The sequence below is a fragment of the Urocitellus parryii genome, chromosome 7 (genome assembly GCF_045843805.1).
Source record: "Urocitellus parryii isolate mUroPar1 chromosome 7, mUroPar1.hap1, whole genome shotgun sequence".
Taxonomy (NCBI): Eukaryota; Metazoa; Chordata; class Mammalia; order Rodentia; family Sciuridae; genus Urocitellus; species Urocitellus parryii.
Window position 1 is genome coordinate 118,468,452 of NC_135537.1, and position 20,385 is coordinate 118,488,836.

Consider the following 20,385-nt stretch of genomic DNA (forward strand, 5'->3'; position numbering starts at 1 on the left):
TAGAATTTAGTTGAGCCCCTGCCGTGTTTCTGGACCAAATAAGATTTTAGAGGGAGGGCAACTGGGACCTAGTGCTTAAGGAGCTGGCCCAAAGGTACTGACAGTATCTGAGGCAGCCTTTCTTCCAGGTTATATTTTTTTCCTTGGGATGAATACACCTGCCTTGTATTGAAAGTCTGGAGACTTCCTCAACTACATACACCCACAGCCAGCAGGTCCAGGCGCATACTTAATGTCTATTGAGTTGAATTATTAGTGTCTCTCTCAGCAGCCAGGAGAAGGGACCACAAATTTCTTTGCTTCTGCATACTTTGTTCTTTACATGGGGGCAGGCACTGTGGGTTCAGTCCCCAGGTTTCTGCTCTTCCTCTCGGAGGTGTGCATGGTGTAGGCGCTTAGGTCCTTCCTTTCTGGACTCTGTGTGACCCCAGGCCTCACCTAGATGCTCCCCTAGGAGCTCTTCCAATTGGTTCCTGGAGAGACCCAAGGGCTAGACCAAGCTGAGCCTTTATTTCTGGGCTTCCTGTGTTTTTGCTTTTGTGCCCACTTCGTCATATAGATAGGACTATAGGCCATTATTTCTGAAATGCATCTCCTATTCCCTGAATTATTCCTTCAATCATTCAGCTATTGAGTCACAAGCACATCCAGGCCACCCCAGACCTGCCCACGCCGCCCTCCTAGCAACAGTCTGCCCCGCCCCCCGTGCCTTTGCCCCGCCCCGTTTCCAGTGCGCACGCTCAGAGCCTCCCTCAGAGCCCCGCCCTGGCCGGGTGCACAAGAGTGACGTAACAGTCCGCGACGCTTTCGGAAGGTAGATTCCTGGGGTCCTACCGATTGTTACTCCCTGTCCCAGCCGCGCCGCTATGGCTTCCGCCGGGGTGGCCGCGGGGCGACAGACCGAGGATGCGTTACCGCCCCCGTCCGAGCCGCAGCTGCCTGAGACCAAGCCGCTGCCGCCTCCTCAGCCGCCGCCTCCCGTCGCTGCGCCCCAAACGCAGCCGTTGCCGGCACCGCGGCCTCAGTCACCCGCGGGCGTGAAGGAGGAGAACTACTCCTTTTTGCCTTTGGTGCACAACATCATCAAATGGTAAGGGCCTAGGAGAGGACGAGCCCCCCGCACTCCCTCTCGCTTCCGGTCTCGCCTGTTCAGAGCTGCGAGAGGCCTGGGCGCGCTGGGTGGCCTCTGTGTCCAGAGATGAGGAAACCGCGACCCCGGACCGGAAGCGGCCTTCGCTGAGACCACCCAGAGTTACTGCAGAGTTGAGCGATGGGCTTAGAAAGAAGCCAACTAATTGACTCAGTGCACACGCTCTGGGGTCCAGGTGCTCAAGTTTGCCCCTTTGCCTTCTTGAGCAAGTTAAGCTCTCAGCCCTAACACGGTTCATACAGGTTGCAGATCCCTTATCCGAAATGCTAGGGATCAGAAGTGTTTCCTACTTTGCATATTTTAAGGATGATGAAGTGTTTGCATATACCTCATGAGATATTTGGGGGGGAGGGGACCCAAGTTCCCAAAAGTAATATATAAATATATATTATATATTACTTAAAATAATATATAAGTATAAAAAGTAATTATATATGATATTTTTTAGTTCACCTGTGTTTTGATTGCAACCTGCCACAAGAATTCGAGTGTGGAATTTTCCGCTTGTGGCATCGTGGAGGCAGCCAATTTTTTGCATTTTGATGCATTTCGGATTTGGGGCTTTTGGATTCGAGAGGCTTACCCCTTACTCCATTTGGTTCCTGTTTTCAACATATACACATCATCTCACCCCAAATTCTATGAGTTTACACAGTAAAACGGACCAACTTTTTAACTCCACAGGGCTTACCATTAGAAGGAAAGATATGAATGTGGATAACCTATAATTTAAAAAAAATGAGAGAGGAAGAGTGTCACAGGAAACATTATAGAAAAAAGAGACACTTACGTTGCCCTAAATGATTAGATTCCTGTACTAACTTTGTTCTAAGATGGTACCAAAGGATGCGGTCTTTATCCTTTTGATCAAAAAATCTCTCTTATCCCCATGTTTGCCTAGGTTATTTTTTAAGTCATTCTTTTGCACTTCATTTAAAAAATATATGTATTTTTTTAGTTGTTGATGAACCTTTATTTTATTTATTTGTATGTGGTGCTGAGAATTGAACTCAGTGCCTCACTCATGCTAGGCAAGCACGCTACCACTGAGCCACAACCCCAGCCCTAAAAAATATGTATTTTTTTAGTTGTAGGTGAACACAATACCTTTATTTTGTTTTTAAGTAGTGCTGAGGATCAAACCCAGTTCCTCACACGTGCCAGGCGAGTGCTCCACCGCTGAGCCCCAGCCAGAAGACTTCACATACAGTCTTGTTGCTTAAGGATGGGGACATATTCAGAGGACATAACATGCACTTTGATATTTTGCTGAAATGGAATTGCCTTTTGCCACCTGAAAATCTTGAGTGTTAATGCGCCAGCTTCTTTAAGGTTTAGGTAGCCTGGATTCACTTGCCATGAGATGGCCTGGTGCTCTCCCCCTACAACTGCAAAACCTTTGTTTTCACATACATCCTCACTTTATTTGGCTTCACTTGGAGTGAAAATATCCATAGGGTAAGGCAGACTGTTCTGTTTTCATCAACATGTGGCAGTGAAGTAGCATTTCTCAGCCGCAGTGAGTTCAAAGCAGAGTACAGATGCAAACCCACCAGTCTCAGATCAGTGCTGTATTATCCAGCCAGAGACTATAGTGCATACCTGTCATCCCAGCTATTGAGGAGGCTGAGGCAGGAGGATTGCAAGTTCAAGGTCAGCCTTGACAACTTAATGAAACCCTATCTCAAAATATAAAGTGCTGGGGATGTAGCTCAGTGGTAGAGTGCTTGGGTCCAACCCCAAAGAGGGGGGTTATCCAGATTAACCTAAATACACTGGTTAAGAAAAATATGGAAAAACAGAAGCACAAAAGCTATGCATTTACAGAGATAGCTTTTGGGCCCCCTAAGCATGTGTGTGTATATGTATATATATATATATATATATATTTTTTTTTTTTTTTTGAGACAGGGTCTTGCTAAGTTGCTCAGGGTCTCATTAAATTGCTGAGGCTGGCTTTGAACTTGCAGTTCTCCTGCCTCAGCCTCCCCAGTTGCTGGGATGACAGGCATATGCCACCACAACCAGCCCTAAGTGTGTATTCTTGAGTTCAGGTAGAGCAGTTGAGTTGGACTGACATTAAAAAGGGAGCAGTAAAATATACTAGAGAGAGCAGATTTTGAAGTTAGATAGTCCTGGATTCAAGTCTGTGTGCTGACACTTGCTTGCCTGATCATCTTGGTAAATAATCTTCCCAGGCTATAATTTTTCTATCTTTAATATGTCAATAATGGATTTCAAACAGTGGATTCAAATTAATAGCTCTGTAATGTACTATGTGGGTTACTTTCAGCAGACAACTCCTCTGATCCCCTTTTTTGCCTGTGAAATAGGAACAGTAATACTTAAGTCATAGAATTGTTGTAAGATATACTCAAGAGTGTACCTGGGAAAGATGGTGGGTTCGTCACATGTCGTTTTGTGTAAAAGGACAGTAAAGGGACTTTTTTAAAAAGGATAAAATCAAAAAGAACAGGACAGGAGGTGATTGCCACAATACAGATGGTTAAGGGCTAACTCACCTACAATTCTGAAGCAGCTGTCTTTGACCATGGCTTTCTCCCAGATCCCAGAAACTGACTGTGCCAGCAGTCTCTGGAAATTGGACATTAAGGAGGAGACTAAGGATAGGAGGATTACTTAGGAGTCTAGAATATTCAGCCACTCCAAGCAGCCAAGAGACTACTTCCCATCTTGGCAGACAATTAAAAGGATTGCTTTTCCCCAAGATTTATTCTCCAGAAGGAATAATACAGGAGTGCCTGGATTGAGAGGCATCTGGCATATTGCAGGGGTAGGGAGTAGCGAGCCATCCTGAAAATAGAGAAAGTTCACCCCCTCAATAGTAACACATCCCTACCCTTTTTCTCCAAACCTGGCTTTTAGCTTGGACAGCCAAAGAGAAAGAGGTTCTTCTTATGAGATGTCTGACCAGCCCTAGTGAAAAGACATTGCAGAAGAAAAACACAGAGGAAAAGACTCTTTCTCCCACCAAAAAGCTGATCAGTTCATTTGAAGAAAGAGACTGTCACTATGGGAAGAAACTAGGATTCAGTCTGGAAGCCTTTGGTGTGTTACGTATTTGAGTTTATGGGCTAATGAGGGAAGGGGATGTGAACTGTGGTAAGGGCAGGGGAGCCAGGGCCAGGAGACCTCAGAAAGCCTGGAGGAGCCAGAGGCTTACAGAGGATGATGCCAGTGATAAGTCTGAAATGAGAGGGAGGAAGGGTGGCATAGGAATAGCGTGGAGGTGGGAAATGAAGCCAAGAAATAGCGTGGACTCTTGGAGCTGACTCTCCAGTTTGGTGGCACTGAACATCATCCAAGCTAGAAGGGAGTCAGGATGGAGAGCTGAAAAAGAGGGAGGAGCCAGGGTATACTATAGCACATCTTCTGTAGGAAGCAGGACTTTTGTCCTATGAGGTTTGCTTGGAAGCCAGGTGGGACATGGGCCTGGCAGGCCTGGCCCCAGGTGATGAGGGCTGGGACCAGACCTAGTCACCCAGGGTGGCTCTCCAAGGTCCTTCAACTCCTCGTTTTTCAAACTTCCCCAACAGTCCATTCTTGAGGGATGAATAAGGAAGTAAACAAAGTAGCAAATATAGCCTTTCCTGTTCTTATAAAGAATTCAGCTGATTATATCAGTCTTTTCTTTTAATTATTTCCTAAGTCACAGTTGCACAGTCAGAAGCACAGACAGATATAACTGCTATGAATACTTAAGCTTCCTTCCAGGGATTATATGTGTTTGTCTTTTCAAATATGTACACAAATGGAGACCATGTGCTTTGTACTGTGCCTTTTCACTCATTAGTCTGCTGTGGGCACCTTTCTGTACTGCACATAGAGATCTGCCTCATTAAGGCCACTGCAGAGAATTCCGTCTCATGGATGTACCATAACTTATGTAACTAGTCTGCATGTGTGCTTTTAGGTGTTTTCTAATTTTTGCTGTTGCCAGCAGTTCTGGGGTAAGTAAGCATCCTTTTGTTTCTCTACATTTATGGTGAGGTAAATCCTGAGCAGTGGAATTGCTAGAGCAGAGAAGGGCACATGCATTTTTTATTTTGATAGCTACTACTTGGTTTACAGTGCTACATCATTTAGCTTAACTCCTCCAAAGCTCAGTCCTGTAGACGGGGCTGCTTCAATTAACTTAAGAATTCTTTTAACCAAAAGTGGCCCATAAATCTGCTACCCCAAAAGCATTAAAAAAAAAAAAATTAAAGTGGTAGATGGATTCCAAGAGTACATACAAATACGAGATGAAAGTGATCCTTCCCCTTGGCCCCACCCAGCTTCCTCCCTCATCCCAAAACTCATACAAGTCCATCTTATGAACATGCCATCACTTGTTAACCTGTTCTCCCCTCAAGGACACTTGTTGTGCCTGGGCTTTTGTGTTGGCCTCCAGTTCTGCAGTTGGCCTCTTTGTCATCCTGTTGATCCTCAGGAGTCTCTGCAGGGGAAAGTTCTAGCAATGGGATATACAAATTTAAAATTTGATCACTATTAGGAAATTCAGAAACATTGTGTCAGTTTGTGCTTCCAAACTGTACTTGTGTCTTCTCCCACACCACTGCTGTCACCATCCAACTTTTAACTTTAGCTGATTTGACAGGTCAGAAATTATAGACTGATCTCTTTCTTTTGTTAATTTAGAAAAAAATCTTTTAATATGCAATTTTATGCATCATTTGTACTTTCCCCTCTTTTTGACTTTTGTACAGTAAGGAAGTGATGCCTTTGTCAGATATTACAAATAATCCCTCAAGTTGTTGCTTCTTTTTCCATCTTTGTTCACAATCTTTTTTTTTTCTTGTGTTTTATTTCATTCAGTGTTGCATAATTTCATGTAGTCAGAGTTGTTAAGCTTTTCCTTTCTGGCTTCTGATTTTTGGCCTTCTGAGGCCTTAAGTCTGGGGATGTGGTTGGTGGTAGAGCTTGCCTGGCATGCATGAGATCCTGGGTCTGATCCTCAGCACCACAAAAAAAAAAAAAAAAAAGGAAAAGGAAAAAGATAAAAGGCCTTGACACTCTAAAATGATAGATATTAATTCCCTTTTCCTAAGACTTTTATGATTGTGGTATATACTTTGAATTTTTGGTGCTTCTGGAACTTGTTTTGGTGGAGAGTAGGGGAGCCAGCTCGCCACCTCTTCCCACAGCCATTTAGTGGATATTCCTTATTGTGCCTGCTGGGGCTGCTGCCCTTATTATGTATTGATTTCCCATATGTTTTCTGATGTACTTCTCAACACTCTGTTCTCTAGTACCAAACTGTTTTAGTCCTAAAATCCTCATGGTACCTTTACTTCCCATTTAAGGTGTACTTGTCCCCCCCTTGTTCTTGCCTGGTTTCCCCTGCAACATCTCTTACCTTCCCAGCCCAGTTTCCTAGTAATGTATCGAGATGGCAGTTCTTTTGATTTTGTGGACCATTTTTGTCTTGAACCTGCTCACTTACTCTCAAACCTGTTGAGACCATTCATCAGCTAGACCTAATCTCATTTTTTAGATCTAATAATCACTTCTTAATTAATCTCTTTGCCTTTAAACTCTCTTCTCTAATTCATCCTGTACATGCTATCAAGTTAGTTTTTCTCTACTCAAAATTCCCTAGGTTCCCCCTTCTCATCCCAAATGGAGCCCAGACCTTTAGCCCTCCACTCAGGGATCCCAGCAGACCACCTCACTTGTCGTGCCTGGACCACCCATTGCAAAACCCAGAACAGGGACTTTTCCACTGCAACTGCCTTTAGGGGGATGAAGTCCTCATGGGAATGCTGCATGTTCTTTAGGGGCTTTCTCAGAGGCCACCTCCTATGCTTGGAGAACTCTGTAAGCCAGACCTCCCCTGTACCCCAGGACCCTGCCTGGCTCCCAGAATCTCCACCTGGGACCACCCTGCTTGGAGTGGGAACTCTTGTTCCTCCTGGCATCTTCCCATAGTTGAATGAACAACTGAAACTCTACATTTATTTTATTTTTAAAGAATAAGGAGCCAGAATCAGTGGCACATGCCAGTAATCCCAGCAATTCAGGAGGCTGAGGCAGGAGAGTCCCAACTTCAGCAATTTAGTGAGACCCTGTGTCAAAATAAAAATTTAAAGAGGCTCTATCCCTATAAGACAGTGCTAGAATGCCCAAGTTCAGTCCCCAGTACTGAAAAACAAGCACCAAAAATAGATAAAAAGAAGAATAATGCGTATAAGAAATATAAATACCAAGTCTTTTGAGACCTTTCTCTGTATATATAAAAGCTCTATAATAAAAGGAGATACATAGTAAAAGAAGCAAGAAATGAGATAAGTGAGACCAGGGAAAGATACAATGACTTTTCCTTTAAATTTACCAAATCTCATCTGAGTCTGGAACTGTGTGTCCCAGCCTAGGAATTCTGAGTTGTGCTGGTCCTGCCTGCTTGCGGGTTCAGCCCACCCAGTTAGAGTAGTCAGTCGTTAGGGGTACTTTCAAACATTTTCCTTTAAAATGTCTGAGGTTGCTAGGTGGGTACAGGGGAGCCATCCTTGACCCCACAGAGGGAATTCAAGTGATGGCACACCAAGCTGTCCCTCCCAGCTGACCAAGCTTTTGAAACAAGTCCTTTTGGAGTGGCAGGTCAGTGAGACCTCAGAGCCCCAGCAGAACCTCCTCCATGGGAACACGGTGTTATTGACCTGCCTCTTCCCACACAAGGTCTGTTTTGATCCTCCCACCCTCCACACCAGCTGAGGCCTGCTCCAGGGCTGAGCCATGGCCCCTCCACACTTATGCAGAGGAGCAGGGCACGCCCACACCAGCAAGGTCTGGGCGCAGCTCCTGCAGCCTGTGCTTCACACCCTTGTCCTTCAGCCCTGTCCCAGGGAAGAGGATGAGTGCTCAGACAGAAAGGGTTGGGTCCTGCTCGGAAGAGCTGCTTCCTGGCCAGCTTGAAGCCTCTTCACTCCTCTGCCACTTCATTTCTGTCCCTTTGATATCACTGACCCAGAAGACCGCAGGCCCCATGAAGTCAGCCTTCCTGGCCAGCGCTTACTTAGCACAGTGGGAGAAATGCTGGGGGCAAAGGGGAGGGGCAGTTCTGGGAAGAGTGGGAAGGCGAGCCTTGAGCCTGGAAGGCTAGAGGCACTTGTGGGTAGCAGTGGTGGCCCCCTCACAGTTCAAACTTGCCCAGTGGGTGTTTTCTGGGAGCTGAGGGCCAGCTGGAATTTTTAAGCAGCAGTGATCTATGCAGGTAGGTGAGGCAGAGGGCATGGAGGGGAGGGCTCAGTGTCCAGGAAGGCAGTGGCAGTGGGCAGTCTGCAGGGTCTCTGGAAGGTAGAGTGGGGGGACACAGAGCAAGTCTGAGAGGACAGCCTCGAGTTCACCAGTGGCATGGGTGTGGCCCACTTTGGATGTTATGGGTTCCCAGACTCCAGGGAGGAGATCATCAATGACAACGGGAAGGAGCAAGCCAGAGGCAGGTAGGAGGGCTGGCAGGAGGTGCTCTCTGCATCCACAGAGCTGGGAGTGGCTATCAAGTCCAAGGGCATTTGGTAGAGCAGCTTTTTTTCCAAAAAAACCTTTTTCAGCAGCAGAACCTTTTGTTGTTACTCCCTGAAGAGAATGCAACATGAAGCAGGAGTGTGAGGCTCCAGGGCTGTTTGGGGGCTGGCCAAACTGGGGCAGAGGAACACAGCTGCTAGGGAAGGAACAGCCAGCACACCAGGAGGATGGTGTGCAGGGAGTGTACGTCATTACAGCTTTTCTGGGGGTTGTTTTGTTGTATTTTTTTCTTTGACATGGAGTCCAAGTTTCCCAGGCTGGTCTTGAACTTTCCATCCTCCAGGTCAGTCCCCTACCCCCAGTAGCGGGGATTACCGGTATACCACCTCACCCAGCTGAGAGGGCAGTTTGGTGATATTTGTCAAAAATTACAGAACTTTTGACCCAGATTTTTCACTGGTGGGAAATTATCTTACCAAAATACTTGCACAATACATAAAGGTGTAGGTATAAAGTGCTCATTGCCATTCTGATAAATTGCAGGCATTCCAAACACATCAACAAATAATTTAGCTGTATAATTTATATATTATATAATTTATATATGTTAATACAGAAAGATCTCCAAAGGTGCATTGTTAAGTGGGGGGGGGGGGGAATAGAACCAACTATGGCCACATTTCTGTCAAAGTACAGAAGAAGGGTATGCGCGTATTTTTATACTGTGTTTTAAAGTGATCTGAAATAGTATGCATTACCTACCAACACAGGTTACCTCTGGGACATGAGATTAAAGGGGTTTCCTTTTTCTAAGTCTTTGTGCCTATCACTTTTGAATTTTTTCCTTCAAGCACTTATTAATATTAAAAAAATACATAAAAGTTTTGGAAGGATGAAGCTACCGAAGTTAACGTAGTAGGAGGAGAGGCTGGAGCAGAGGAGAGCTCAGGACACTGGTCCACAGTGGAGCCACTGGAACAAGGCAGGGTTGTGTAGCTGAGGGTGATGGAGGTTTTGAAGGAGGATAAGAGAAACCAGGTCACATGCCACCCAGAGGTCAAAAGAAGTGACCATCAAGTTTGAGAGGAGGTTGGCTTCAGTTGATACCATGGATTTCTTTTGCTTCTAACTTGCCAGTGGACACACTATCCTGTTGTTGCTCTTTTGCATCTGTGCTATAAAAGAAATCAAAGAACAAAGAAAATGAAGTTGTGATTCTTAAAAGTGTCCACCTAAACCTGTGGTTTTTATGCGTTTGGAGATACATATCCAGGTATCTCTGGCCTGCTGGAAGGACACTCCGAGTACCACCTCAGCGTAATATTTTTGTCCGCTCCTTTAAAAAGCATAGTAGGTGGGACCAAAGTGCCCCGACTTTGCCCTTGTTTGTGTGATTATTATCCTTCTTGACCTAGTCTCGCTCTCTCTTTTTTTTAACCTTCTAAAGTTGGATGATGACTAACATTGAGGACAAAGGCAGGCCCACTTAGAGCTTTCTGCTTTTATTCACTCGATATTTGGGCCTGCTCCTTTTCTTTGGGCCTGGGTATTTCACAGTCATTCTGGCTTGGCAGGTTCCCACTTGGTTCGAGCCAGTTCTCGAATAATAGCATGTGAATAGCGTGTTTTCCTCGCCCCAGGACTTGTGTGCTATTTACTGCACCAACTAGGGCAGGTGAGCAGCTCACAGAGGGGCCCTCTTTCAGCTCCGCTCCCCTCTAGGCAGCTTTTTCTGAAGACCTTCTCCTCTCCGATAAGTTTACTGGATAAAATATGGGAAACTTGGAGATTTGGGGGTTTTCAGAAATAAGCATCTTAAACATGGCCCACTTCAGAATTTTCTTTTGGGCCAGATTAGGCCCTAAAGCTTAGTTTGGCTTCAACAACTGGATTACCATAACTTTCTTCCACATTTTAATCTCATGTATTTTTAATTTGTTTTGTTTTTACTGTTTTGGAAAGTTTTATGTGATGTGAATCAGTTTTCTTAAAGCTGAATTTTAATTTCAAAATTTCCTTGGGACTTAAATTCGTAACAGTGTGTTAGCTCACATGCCATCCAAGTATAATGCTTTCAAGATTCCAGATGGTTTCTATCTGGATTGTGGATTTGAGCTGAGAGTTAAAAGATGCTCCCTGGCTGGGAGTATAGTTGAGTGGTAGAGTGCTTGCCTAGCTTGCAGGAGGCCCTGGATTCCATCCCCAGCACCACAGAAGAGTATTGCTCCCTGTTTGCTTCCTTCCAAACCATTTGCCGTCCTGATGAGCTCCAGTTACCCCTCCCTAGCAGCTGAATTAAGGTCTAGGAGCAGGGGAGAGCTCAGGACACTAGCTCTAAATTTCTAAACTGAGGGCATCTAACGACAGCAAGAAACATTGGCTTGGCCACTCATTCCCTAATAGAGATGATTGATTCTCTAAGTTTCACCTGAATTTAGACCTGTTGATAAATAATGAGCAGATCCTGGTGGCCGTCTGATTCGCAAGGTGTGAGAAGTAGCTGGTGGATCTGCAGGAAAGATAGGTATTCTGTCTGCGTAAGCAGAGAAATGATGAATAATAAACATGAATTAGCACCATCTGGGTTGAAATTCCCCACCAGGGATGAATGTTTATTAAAAAATACATGATCATTGACAGTTTCCCCCACGCGTCTGTGTCTTCCTTTTAGAGAACAGCTTATGGAATTGGCGTTTCGTTTTTAGTCTCAATTGCTTTTGCCAAAACTCATCCACTAACTTCTGGGAAATGCATAGGTGCCACTGGTGGGCCATTTCTCTGATATAAGTTGAGGGTTTTCATCCTTGTTTTGCTTTAATTTAGTAGTGACAGGGAAGGTGGGTCTCTGTGCAACCAATAATAGCTGGGAGATGAAGTGAACGATCAGCCTTCAAAATGAGCTTGACCCTGAGGGCCAGGAGTTTGCATTGCTGTGGTAGGAGAAAGCCTGAATCTGCTGAAAATTTCCAGTATTTATAACTGATGTAAAATGTATGAATAGCTCTGTGGAAATTAGTCTTTATATTAACAGGTTCAAGTGAGCATCAAATCTTGGCTAACATTAGCTGTTACTAGCTGCAAAGTCTCCGATTGGCTAGAAATGGCTCAAGTTAGACAAAATGTGGTATATCAGCATTTTGGTTTGACATGAATCAGTTGATGATTGGTAATGGTTTATTTGTTCAACATAAATTTGTGAACTTATTTGCCAAGCATGCATTTCAACAAATACTTCTTGAGAGCCTGTGGGGTCCAGTGGTCAGGGAGGGGAGACAACTGTGGATGAGGGCCGGTGGTGGACTGAAGAGCAGGAGTGTGCTGGACAAGGGGGTGTTGTAAGAGAGAACTGGTCCCTGCCTTCTGGGGTGCTCGGCCTCATTGGGTCAACAGACACATCACACAAGTGTTCAAAAAAATATCGTAGGATGCAGCCCAGGGAAGCCAGGTGTGGGTGTGAACTGTGAGTGCTAATGACTGTCTTCTGCCCTCCACAGCATGGACAAGGACAGCCCAGATGTCCACCAGGACCTGAATGCCCTCAAAACCAAGTTCCAGGAGATGCGGAAGCTCATCAGCACCATGCCGGGCATCCACCTGAGCCCTGAGCAGCAGCAGCAGCAGCTGCACAGCCTCCGGGAGCAGGTCAGGACCAAGAACGAGCTCCTGCAGAAGTACAAGAGCCTCTGCATGTTTGAGATCCCCAAGGAGTAGAGGCCGCCAGTGTCCAGGACCCAGGGGAAGGCAGGGGAGGCAGCCGGCTTCCTTGCCCACATTTCCTCTGGACTCCAGCTCTGAGCCCGGCCTCACCAGCCACAGGCTGTACATACCCATGTGGCTAAGGCATGCTGACTTGAGCCTCTGCCACTGGAAGCCAGAGGAGTCCTGAGGCAGGGGGGAAGGGCTGCCCTGCACTGGGGAGGGGCCATCTGCTGTGTGTCTGGGTCCCTCCTGCAGATCTGAAGAGCACAGTAGGAAGGAGGCGGCTCCTTCTTGCTTCCTGCCCTCCCGCTCCTCCCACCTCCGATACAATCAGCATGTACCAGGTACATATTGTTCCAGTTAGCAGCCGTTTGGTGAAACATTTGCATAGAATTCACTGGACAAATTAGGCCTGTACTCATATGGCATGGATTTAATATGATTAAAGAAGACTGTGAGAGAATGAGCCTTGTTCTCAAAGGCCAGAGGGTGGGTGGCTTTCTCTCCCCTCTCCAAAACAGTTTGGTTCCTTTTATGTTTGAGCCAGTGAGCGGAGGTGTCCCCTCAGAGCCCCCCCACCCCAGGCTGCCCCTGACTCCAGGCTCCCTCTTCCTTTCCATTTGGCTCTTGCTGCCATGTCTTCTGTCACCTTCAGTTAGTGATGGAGAAGAGCCAACTTTCCATAGCCACAGTGCCTCCTCGGGGATGGAGAGGGCCGGACCTTGGCTGGCAGGCTCAAATAGAGTTTTAGATCCCAGAGCAGATCTCCCTGTGATACCCATTGCCCCAGCTCAGACCATTATTTCCCCTCTGGGCTTCTCACCACAGACAGCCCTGTTGGCTGTCCTGCAAACAAAAGGGTTCACAGTGCACTTTTTGTTGAGAAGGGGGCTCTTAGTGGCAATTGGGATGTCCCCTCAGCCAGGTGTGACAAGGGAGTTCGGGATGGGTTCTGATGGGATGGGCGGGCTAGGTCTAGAAGTTACAAGGCCAAGTTCTAGTTCTTACATGTTTATAAACAGCCCTCACTCCCCCAGCTCCATGATTTTTTTCTGATGGGACACTATGTGTGCTCTCCCCTTCTCTGCAGGGGGTATGACAGCAGTTCTTCCCCTGACTCTTAAGAGTGAGGTGAGAAGTAACTGAATATTGATTGCATCTAGAAATGGGCACATAATCTGCTGACCAGCTCAGGGGCTTAGCAGGTGCCCGTTGACTGGCCTCATTGGCAGACGTACTGGTTGGAGATGTTTTCAGCAGGGGTTCTAGTGCTGTCAGCCTGCAGCCACCTGTCAGAAGATGGCTGGCCTATTGGGAACCTGGGACTGTGCAGAGGAGGATGTCAGGTTTCAAAGACAGGCTTTGGCCAGAAGAGTAGGCTCTGAGTTTAAGTGGGTGGCCACCTATTGCACCAGTTCTATCTTGGGACTGTTATTTAACTGCATCAGTTATTCTTAAAGTTTCAGAGTAGCAAGTGGGCCAGTTTTAAGGCTCTGACCAAATACCTTGAAACATGAAGCATGTAAAAATGCAAGACCTTCAGGGCCGTTCTGGAGTCTGAAATGGAGATGGTGTGTGGGGGGGAAATGAACTTCTCTGTTTTCCATGATTTGACTTGTGATATTTTTCCAATGTATGATTAAAAGTACTTATTGCTCTATTGCCGGGACACCCTGGTTTTTTGTGTTTGCTTTTGCAGTGCTGGGGGGTCAAACCCAGGGGATCATGGTTTTTTATGCCCAGGAATTCATGGTGTATCTTGCATAGTTGAGAGGAAAGTATTCACTTTGCTGAGACAAAGAATAAAATGTGAACACCCTCTGCTCCTTGCCCCTCTCCTTGTAGTGCAGTTAAACAACATAAAAACAGTAATTGCTGGGCACAGTGGTACTTGCCTGTAATCCCAATTACTCTGGAGGCTGAGAGACAGATGGCCATCCAGGGCAACTTCATAAGACCTGTCTCAAGATAAATAAAAAAAGATCTGGGGATGTAGCTCAGTGGTAAGGTACCCTGGTTTCAATCTCCAGTACCAAAAAAGAAGAAGGAGAAGAAGAAGAGCTCTTCCTCACGAGCAGCATCTGTCCCACAGGTGGCCTGTGTGAGCCACCTCTGGGCCATCCCTCCTCCCAGGGAGGTGGGGGGGTGGTTGTTTGGTAACTTTTGGTAATTTGAGGAGGTCTAGTACTAGCAGGGAGTGGCCCTCACCAGAGCAGGGCCAAAGTCCCTTCCCTAGGACAGTTTTGAGTCTCCTTCACAGGGAGCTGAGCACCCTCTAAGAAGCCACCAGTTGTGTGGGTTACTGGGTGGCAGGCACTTGTGCTACTTGTGTCACATTGAATCCCCACAGCTACTCCATGTGGAGGGCCTTCTCTGTGTTTCTCAGGTGATGAATCTGAGCTTTAGCAGGTGTCACTTGCTTCAAGCTTACACAGAGCTGGGTCACGAGTTACAAGCAGATGGCCTTAACCACTGAGGGACACAGCAAGATGCAGAGGTCTGCTGGAGGCGGTGGGGATCTTAACTATCTCTAGTCATGTAACCCTGGGGCAAGAGGACAAGGGTCCAGCACAAGCCTGCTCCCCATGGGTCTCTCTGGTTCCATTTTCTTACTTGTGACAGCCAGGCCCGAGTGTCAAACAGTCTGCATTTCAAGTTTGACCAGCTTCTGTAGCTTGGGTCTGCCCTGTGATGAGTGAGAAATCAGTTCTACAGAAGAGGAAATCAGAGTGTTCACTCAGAACACCAGGCCCAAGGTGACTGGGCCAAAGGAGAATAAGCAGGTAGATGGCTAGAAAGATTTTTTAAGGGGATCCCTGAAATCCTTGTCTGTCCTGATTTTCTAGAAGCCCCTTCAAATGGAAGTTTTTTTGGTTTCCTCCCCCATGAGGCTTGAAGCTGTTTCCAGAAGGGCAGGGTTATTTTCCTGTTCTGGAGAAGGTGATGTCCAAAGTCATGGCAGCTGAAACCCAGCCTCCTCCCTTCTCCCCCAACCCCTTCTAGAAGCAAAGAAAGCCGCGTTTTCCATGTTAAATTATTTTATTTTATATTAAAAAACAACAACAATAACTTTAGAGTTTCACACACACACAGTATAAACACCTGGATAAGATTTTGTTCATGTCCATGTTGACAGCGGAACTACTATTAAAGTGCAAGGTTTCTGTTTTGTTTTTCCTTTGTGCAACTTCACACACACACATGTAAACAAGTCTCTTGGCTATGACTTGACCCACGCACCCCCGACAGTTTTTTCTGGAGGACAGAGGCCTTTGCCAGCTGTTACCAGCAATGGGGAATCACAGACAAGATAATGCCCCCAGGGTCCTGACCCTCAGGCTAAAGCCCGGCAGGACCGGTCACTTGATGCCCAACAGTGGCTGGTGAACTTCACCCCCTCCCTACTCTCTGGTCTCTGGTTAAAAAAAACCGACAAATGCCCCCTCTGCTGGGCCACCATCCACGTTGTGAGGGTGGGAGACGCCAACAGAGAGGCTCAAAGGTGGGGGAGTCCAGGTCTTTGCCAGTTCTCCTTCCTTCCGGAGCAGATGACCGTCCCTTCTCTGTTTGGTGGCGCCTTCACAGTGCGCGAGGCCGGGTTTCGCGAAGGGAAGACACCAGTCCGCGTGCACTCGCGGCCCGGGGCGCGCCCAGGCTGGCCCAGGCGTCGAATTTGACTTACACAAAAAAAGTCCTCCTTGGATTGTGTCGCCGGCGCGGTGGGGGGCTCCTAGCTAATGACGCAGCGCTCCTTGTCCTTGGCCTGGCCGCCGCCGCTGGCCTTCTCGCGGATGTACATGAGGTCGCTGTGCACGCTGGGCCTGCGCGCGAAGGGCGCCACGATGCCGAAGGCGTCCCCCGGGTCGCCGCCGCCCCCGCTGCCGGCCCGCAGCAGCTTCTTGTTCCGCAGCGCCTTTTTGTGCAGCACGTCGCAGTACTGCACCGACACCTTGCGGTGCAGGTCGGGGCTCATCTCGCTCGGCAGCTTGGCCATGGCGAAGAGCGCGCGGAACATCTGGTCTAGGCTGCTGTTCTTCTTGGCTGAAATCTCGAAGTAGGCGCAGCGCTGGGGGTCGTCGCCCACCAGCTGCTCGATCTCGCGCTGCCCCACCTCGCGGTAGAAGTCCCGGTCCCCCTTGTTCCCGCAGATGACCAGGGGCACGTCCACGTTCTCCTTAGTTTTGTTCTTGAGACAAGACTTGGTGTCCAAGATCTGCTGCTTGAGCCTCTGCACCTCCTCGAAGGAGTCGCGGTTGTCCAGGCTGAACACCAGGATGAAAACGTCTCCTGCAGAGCGGGGACAAGGGACGGAGAGGTGAGGGCGGCTGCCAAGGGGCTCCCGCAGCCGCGCGAGGCGCGCGGTGCGCTTAAGCGCAAAGCTCAGCGCTCAGAAGTGGGACCCGCCCGCCCGCCCGCCCGCGCCACCAGCCCGCCCTCGCAGGTTAGCCTGGACGGGTCTCCACGCCCTCCCGCCCGCGCCCGCCGTCCGCTCCGGCTCCCCGCAGCTCACCTGTGAGGATGGAGAGGCGCCGCATGGCTGGGAACGGGTGGTTGCCGGACGTGTCCAGGATGTCGAGCTGGTAGACCTCGCCGCGGATGGAGTAGAACTTGCGGTGGAAGTCCTCGATCGTGGGGGTGTAGGCATCCTCGAAGCGCCCGGTGAGAAAGCGCGACACGATGGCCGTCTTGCCTACCTTGGACGAACCGAGGATGACCATACGGTAGCAGTTCTTGGCCGGGATACTCAGCTCCGAGTCGGTCGGACACATCTTCTTGATCATCGCCGCCAGTTTCATTGGGTGGAGGGGCCGCAGGGCGGATGCGGGGCCGAGAGAAGTGCTGAGGGCTACCGAGGGCGTGAGGGTGGACACGCCGGAGCGGCAGGGGACTCTGCTCGGGCTCAACTCGCCTGCAGATCGTCTCCGGCTCAGGATAGGGCTCAGGACAGGGCTCCGGACAGGGCTCCGACTCAGGCTAACTCTCGAACACAGGCAGCTCGCTCTGGCTCTGCTCCTCCCGCCGCCGCCTTTATATGCAGCCGGTGGGGGCCGCCCCGCCCCGCGCCACCCTGCGCCCTCCCAGCCTCAGTGCGTCACGCCCCGCGGGCGCCCTCCTCTGCTTCCCCGCACCCGCTCCTGCCCGCGACCTCAGCAGCTGCACTGCTGCTGCCCAGTGGGCGCGCGAAGGAAACCGAGTCCGGGCTGGGGGCTAAGGGCGCGCGAACCCACCGCACAGGGCACAGCGGCTGCAAGGGGCGTCCTGGTCCTGGTCCTGGCTGTGCCTGACTTGGTGACTTCGGGCTAGGACCCCCAACACCCCCGCACATACACTTAGTTTTTCTTTAGGCCTCAGTTTCCCCCGAAAATAACGACAATAATCCAGCAAGAGCAGCGTTTTCGGGCTTCGGGTGAGAGCCCCTAACGCCAGACCCTTCCCCTGGGGCGAGCGCTTGTTCCTTGGGGGTAGTGGCCCAGCGGTGGTGGCTTTTGCAGGCTTCCTGAGCTGAGGCCCGCGCTGCACTCTCCGGCCGCCAGAGGGCAGCAGAGGACCCCGCCCGCAGCACGGGGAGCCGGCAGGTGGGTCGCAGGGCTGTAGGTGGGGACCGAAGGGAGCAAGGGGGCGCCAAAATTGGGGCGCAGTACTGAGGCCCAGCAAGAGCCGACCCTACTCCAGCGCTCTAGTGAAGATTTCAGCCTGTTCCTTTCTCCCAACCAGAGACACTCTGTGGCCTGGAGGGGTCCTCAGCCAGGGGCAGTCCCCACCGTTTTCTGGTCCTTGACCCCAAAGATCCAGACTCACCTTTCCTTGGTCCGCCCTAGGTCAGCGTCGTAGCCCCTACCCCACGGCACTTTGGGCTTTTGCAGTCCTGCAGACTAACGTTCCCTTTTGATAGTGGAGGGACCCGGGGCACAAAGCCACAGAAGCGGCCTCCGAGCACTGCCAGCCTCCTGTCCTCTCTGGGCCTCAGTTTCCTCTTGTGGAAGATGGTGGTTCTGACTGGGGGGCGGGGGGGGCATGCAAACACTCCAGGAGGGCAGGACCCGATCAAAACAATAACAATGTGTAGTCAATGGCCCGTGAGTCCCGTGAGTGGAGACTGGCAGCTTCTGGCAGGTTGATCAGTAACCAGAAGTGGGCTGGCTCTCCTGCAAGCCCCAGAGCAGGCTGTCTAGGGCCAACTGCAGCCCCGAGATCCTGGAGGGTCGGCCACTCTGGCTAAGATAGGTGAAGCCGCTCTTTCAGTCTCGTATCTGATTTGGGAGAGACCCAGGAAGTATTAACCGTTCCCAGCACCCAACAACGGGGCTCTGGGTGCCAGCCCCATGTGCCCAGCTCTTCACCGAGTGCCAGTGGAGGGGCTTTCAAAGGCCATCGCAGCAGACCCTTGCCCTCCTCTGCTGAACCAGGATTCTATTCCCATCTCACCATCTCTGTGGAATGGTGCAGGACGTCCACCCCCAGGGCTTACGCAGAGCCTGGAGTGTTTCTTCGGGGTACAGCCCTGTTCTAAATGATGCTGCCCTTCCTCCCAGCAGCCTTGAGTGGTAGGACTATTACTCTCTCCATTTTACAGGAGAAGTGAGATGCAGGAGTCCCCAAGCTACTAACCATGGCGGCCTTACACCCACCAGTGCAGAGGCCTGCCGCTCTGCCCGTCCCTGTTCCTCCGCAATGGCTCCAGCTCAGTTCTCAGCCCAGCAGGGTACCCACCCTCAGAGGATCCTCTGGCTTCCCCCCCAGGTCTCACTTTTGAGGTCAGGTGTTTCCAGCAGACACCACAAAGTGGACCCCCCCCCCCACGGACTCATCAGCCAGATCTAGGGAACATCAGCAGCCCACTGGCCAGCTGGGGCTGGTTCCCCACCACGATTCTTAGTCCTTGTCCCTGTTGGGGCGTCCTCTTCCTCCCCCCCAATCTGGAGTGAGTGTGTCCTCTTGAGCTTGTGAGAAGGAGCCACACCCGGGCGAGCTGCAGGACGCTCACTGCAAAAAGGGGCTTGTCGAGGTGCGAGCGGGAACTGGTCCCCTCCCCTGTGTCCTGTGCTGGGCCCTGACTCAGGATGACTGGCCAGGGCTTGGCGTCAAGGTGGACCTGTGCCGTCATTTTCCCAGATTCTCCAGTCCTAGGAGTGTCCACTTGATAAGAGCGGAGGGTCCAAGAGGGGCAGGACCCAGGATCTGACCCAGCTGCTACCACGGAGACCCAGGAAGCAGGGCCCCACCTGGATCTAGAGCCTTCCTCCCTTCCCTGTGACAAGGCTGAGCCTGATGGCAAACCCCCCGAGTCCCTTCTAACTGGAAAGTGACCGTGGTGGGTCCCAAGCAATCGTCTGATTCTTGGTGGCTTTTAGACCCAACACCCCACCCCCCATGGTGCTCGGTCATGGGGGGCTCCTTCCTCTAGATCAGCAAATTCCCCCAGCGGAGCCCTCTGAGTGCCCCAGAGCCCCTGTGGCTGGCCCCAGGGACATCCCACTCCCCAGACACAGGTGGGCACAGACGGCTCCTTTTCTTTTTTTAAAAAAACGACGATCTCTTCCAAACCATTTCAGAGAGAACCAGAGAGGGACAGGAAAGGCAAAGCCCCTTGTGCCACACTCCAGGGAACCCATCTGTCAAAGTCACTGACTTGCACTACAGCAATTTTCCTGCTCTGAATGGAAGGGGAACTGTTAGCCTACCACCAAAATGTTGGGGTGGCCATGGGGGTGAGAGATGGCCCTCCAGGCAGGAAACGTTGGCCACACAGCCTGATCTGTCAGTGCCTCAGGGGCCCCAAACCCTGGCCTCTCCCCCCAAGGGTGCACAATGGTTGACACCCCTTAATAGCTCAGAGCTGTTGCTTGGGGGCACCCCAAAGCAATTCTCATCTCAGGGCCTTTGCACTTGCCATTTCCAGAAGCCTGGAGAGCTCTCCCTTCAGTTTGCTGCCTCTGGCTTTTAGGTGTTAGGTCAAATGTCGCCTCCTCCTCCGGGAGGCCCAGCCTGAGCACCGTGGCTAAAACAACACCTCCACCATCATGTCACTTCTGAGGTTGGGGGTGTGACAT

The 20,385-nt window shown here is 49.9% G+C and overlaps 2 protein-coding genes across 2 annotated transcripts; one reads left to right on the forward strand and one right to left on the reverse strand.

Moving 5' to 3' along the window:
- The first annotated feature begins 794 nt into the window (after positions 1–794).
- On the forward strand, positions 795–13,996 carry Med9 (mediator complex subunit 9). Its single transcript, XM_026408700.2, has 2 exons — positions 795–1,090; positions 12,130–13,996. The coding sequence occupies exons 1-2, from the start codon at positions 867–869 to the stop codon at positions 12,344–12,346; spliced, it is 441 nt and encodes a 146-aa protein (XP_026264485.2). The 5' UTR covers positions 795–866; the 3' UTR covers positions 12,347–13,996.
- A 1,403-nt stretch (positions 13,997–15,399) lies between these two features.
- Positions 15,400–17,302, reverse strand: Rasd1 (ras related dexamethasone induced 1). The gene is made up of 2 exons (XM_026408709.2): positions 16,845–17,302; positions 15,400–16,621 (listed from the first exon to the last, which is right to left on the reverse strand). Exons 1-2 carry the CDS (start codon positions 17,128–17,130, stop codon positions 16,065–16,067), a joined length of 843 nt encoding a protein of 280 aa, XP_026264494.1. The 5' UTR covers positions 17,131–17,302; the 3' UTR covers positions 15,400–16,064.
- Positions 17,303–20,385: the final 3,083 nt, after the last annotated feature.

Excerpts from the sequence above, each read along its gene's own strand:
- Med9 (XM_026408700.2), top strand. The coding sequence starts at position 867 with ATGGCTTCCGCCGGGGTGGCCGCGGGGCGACAGACCGAGGATGCGTTA. Across the intron at positions 1,091-12,129 it reads GTGCACAACATCATCAAATG|CATGGACAAGGACAGCCCAG; the intron begins GTAAGGGCCTAG and ends TGCCCTCCACAG.
- Rasd1 (XM_026408709.2), bottom strand. The coding sequence starts at position 17,130 with ATGAAACTGGCGGCGATGATCAAGAAGATGTGTCCGACCGACTCGGAG. Across the intron at positions 16,622-16,844 it reads GCGCCTCTCCATCCTCACAG|GAGACGTTTTCATCCTGGTG; the intron begins GTGAGCTGCGGG and ends CCCGCTCTGCAG.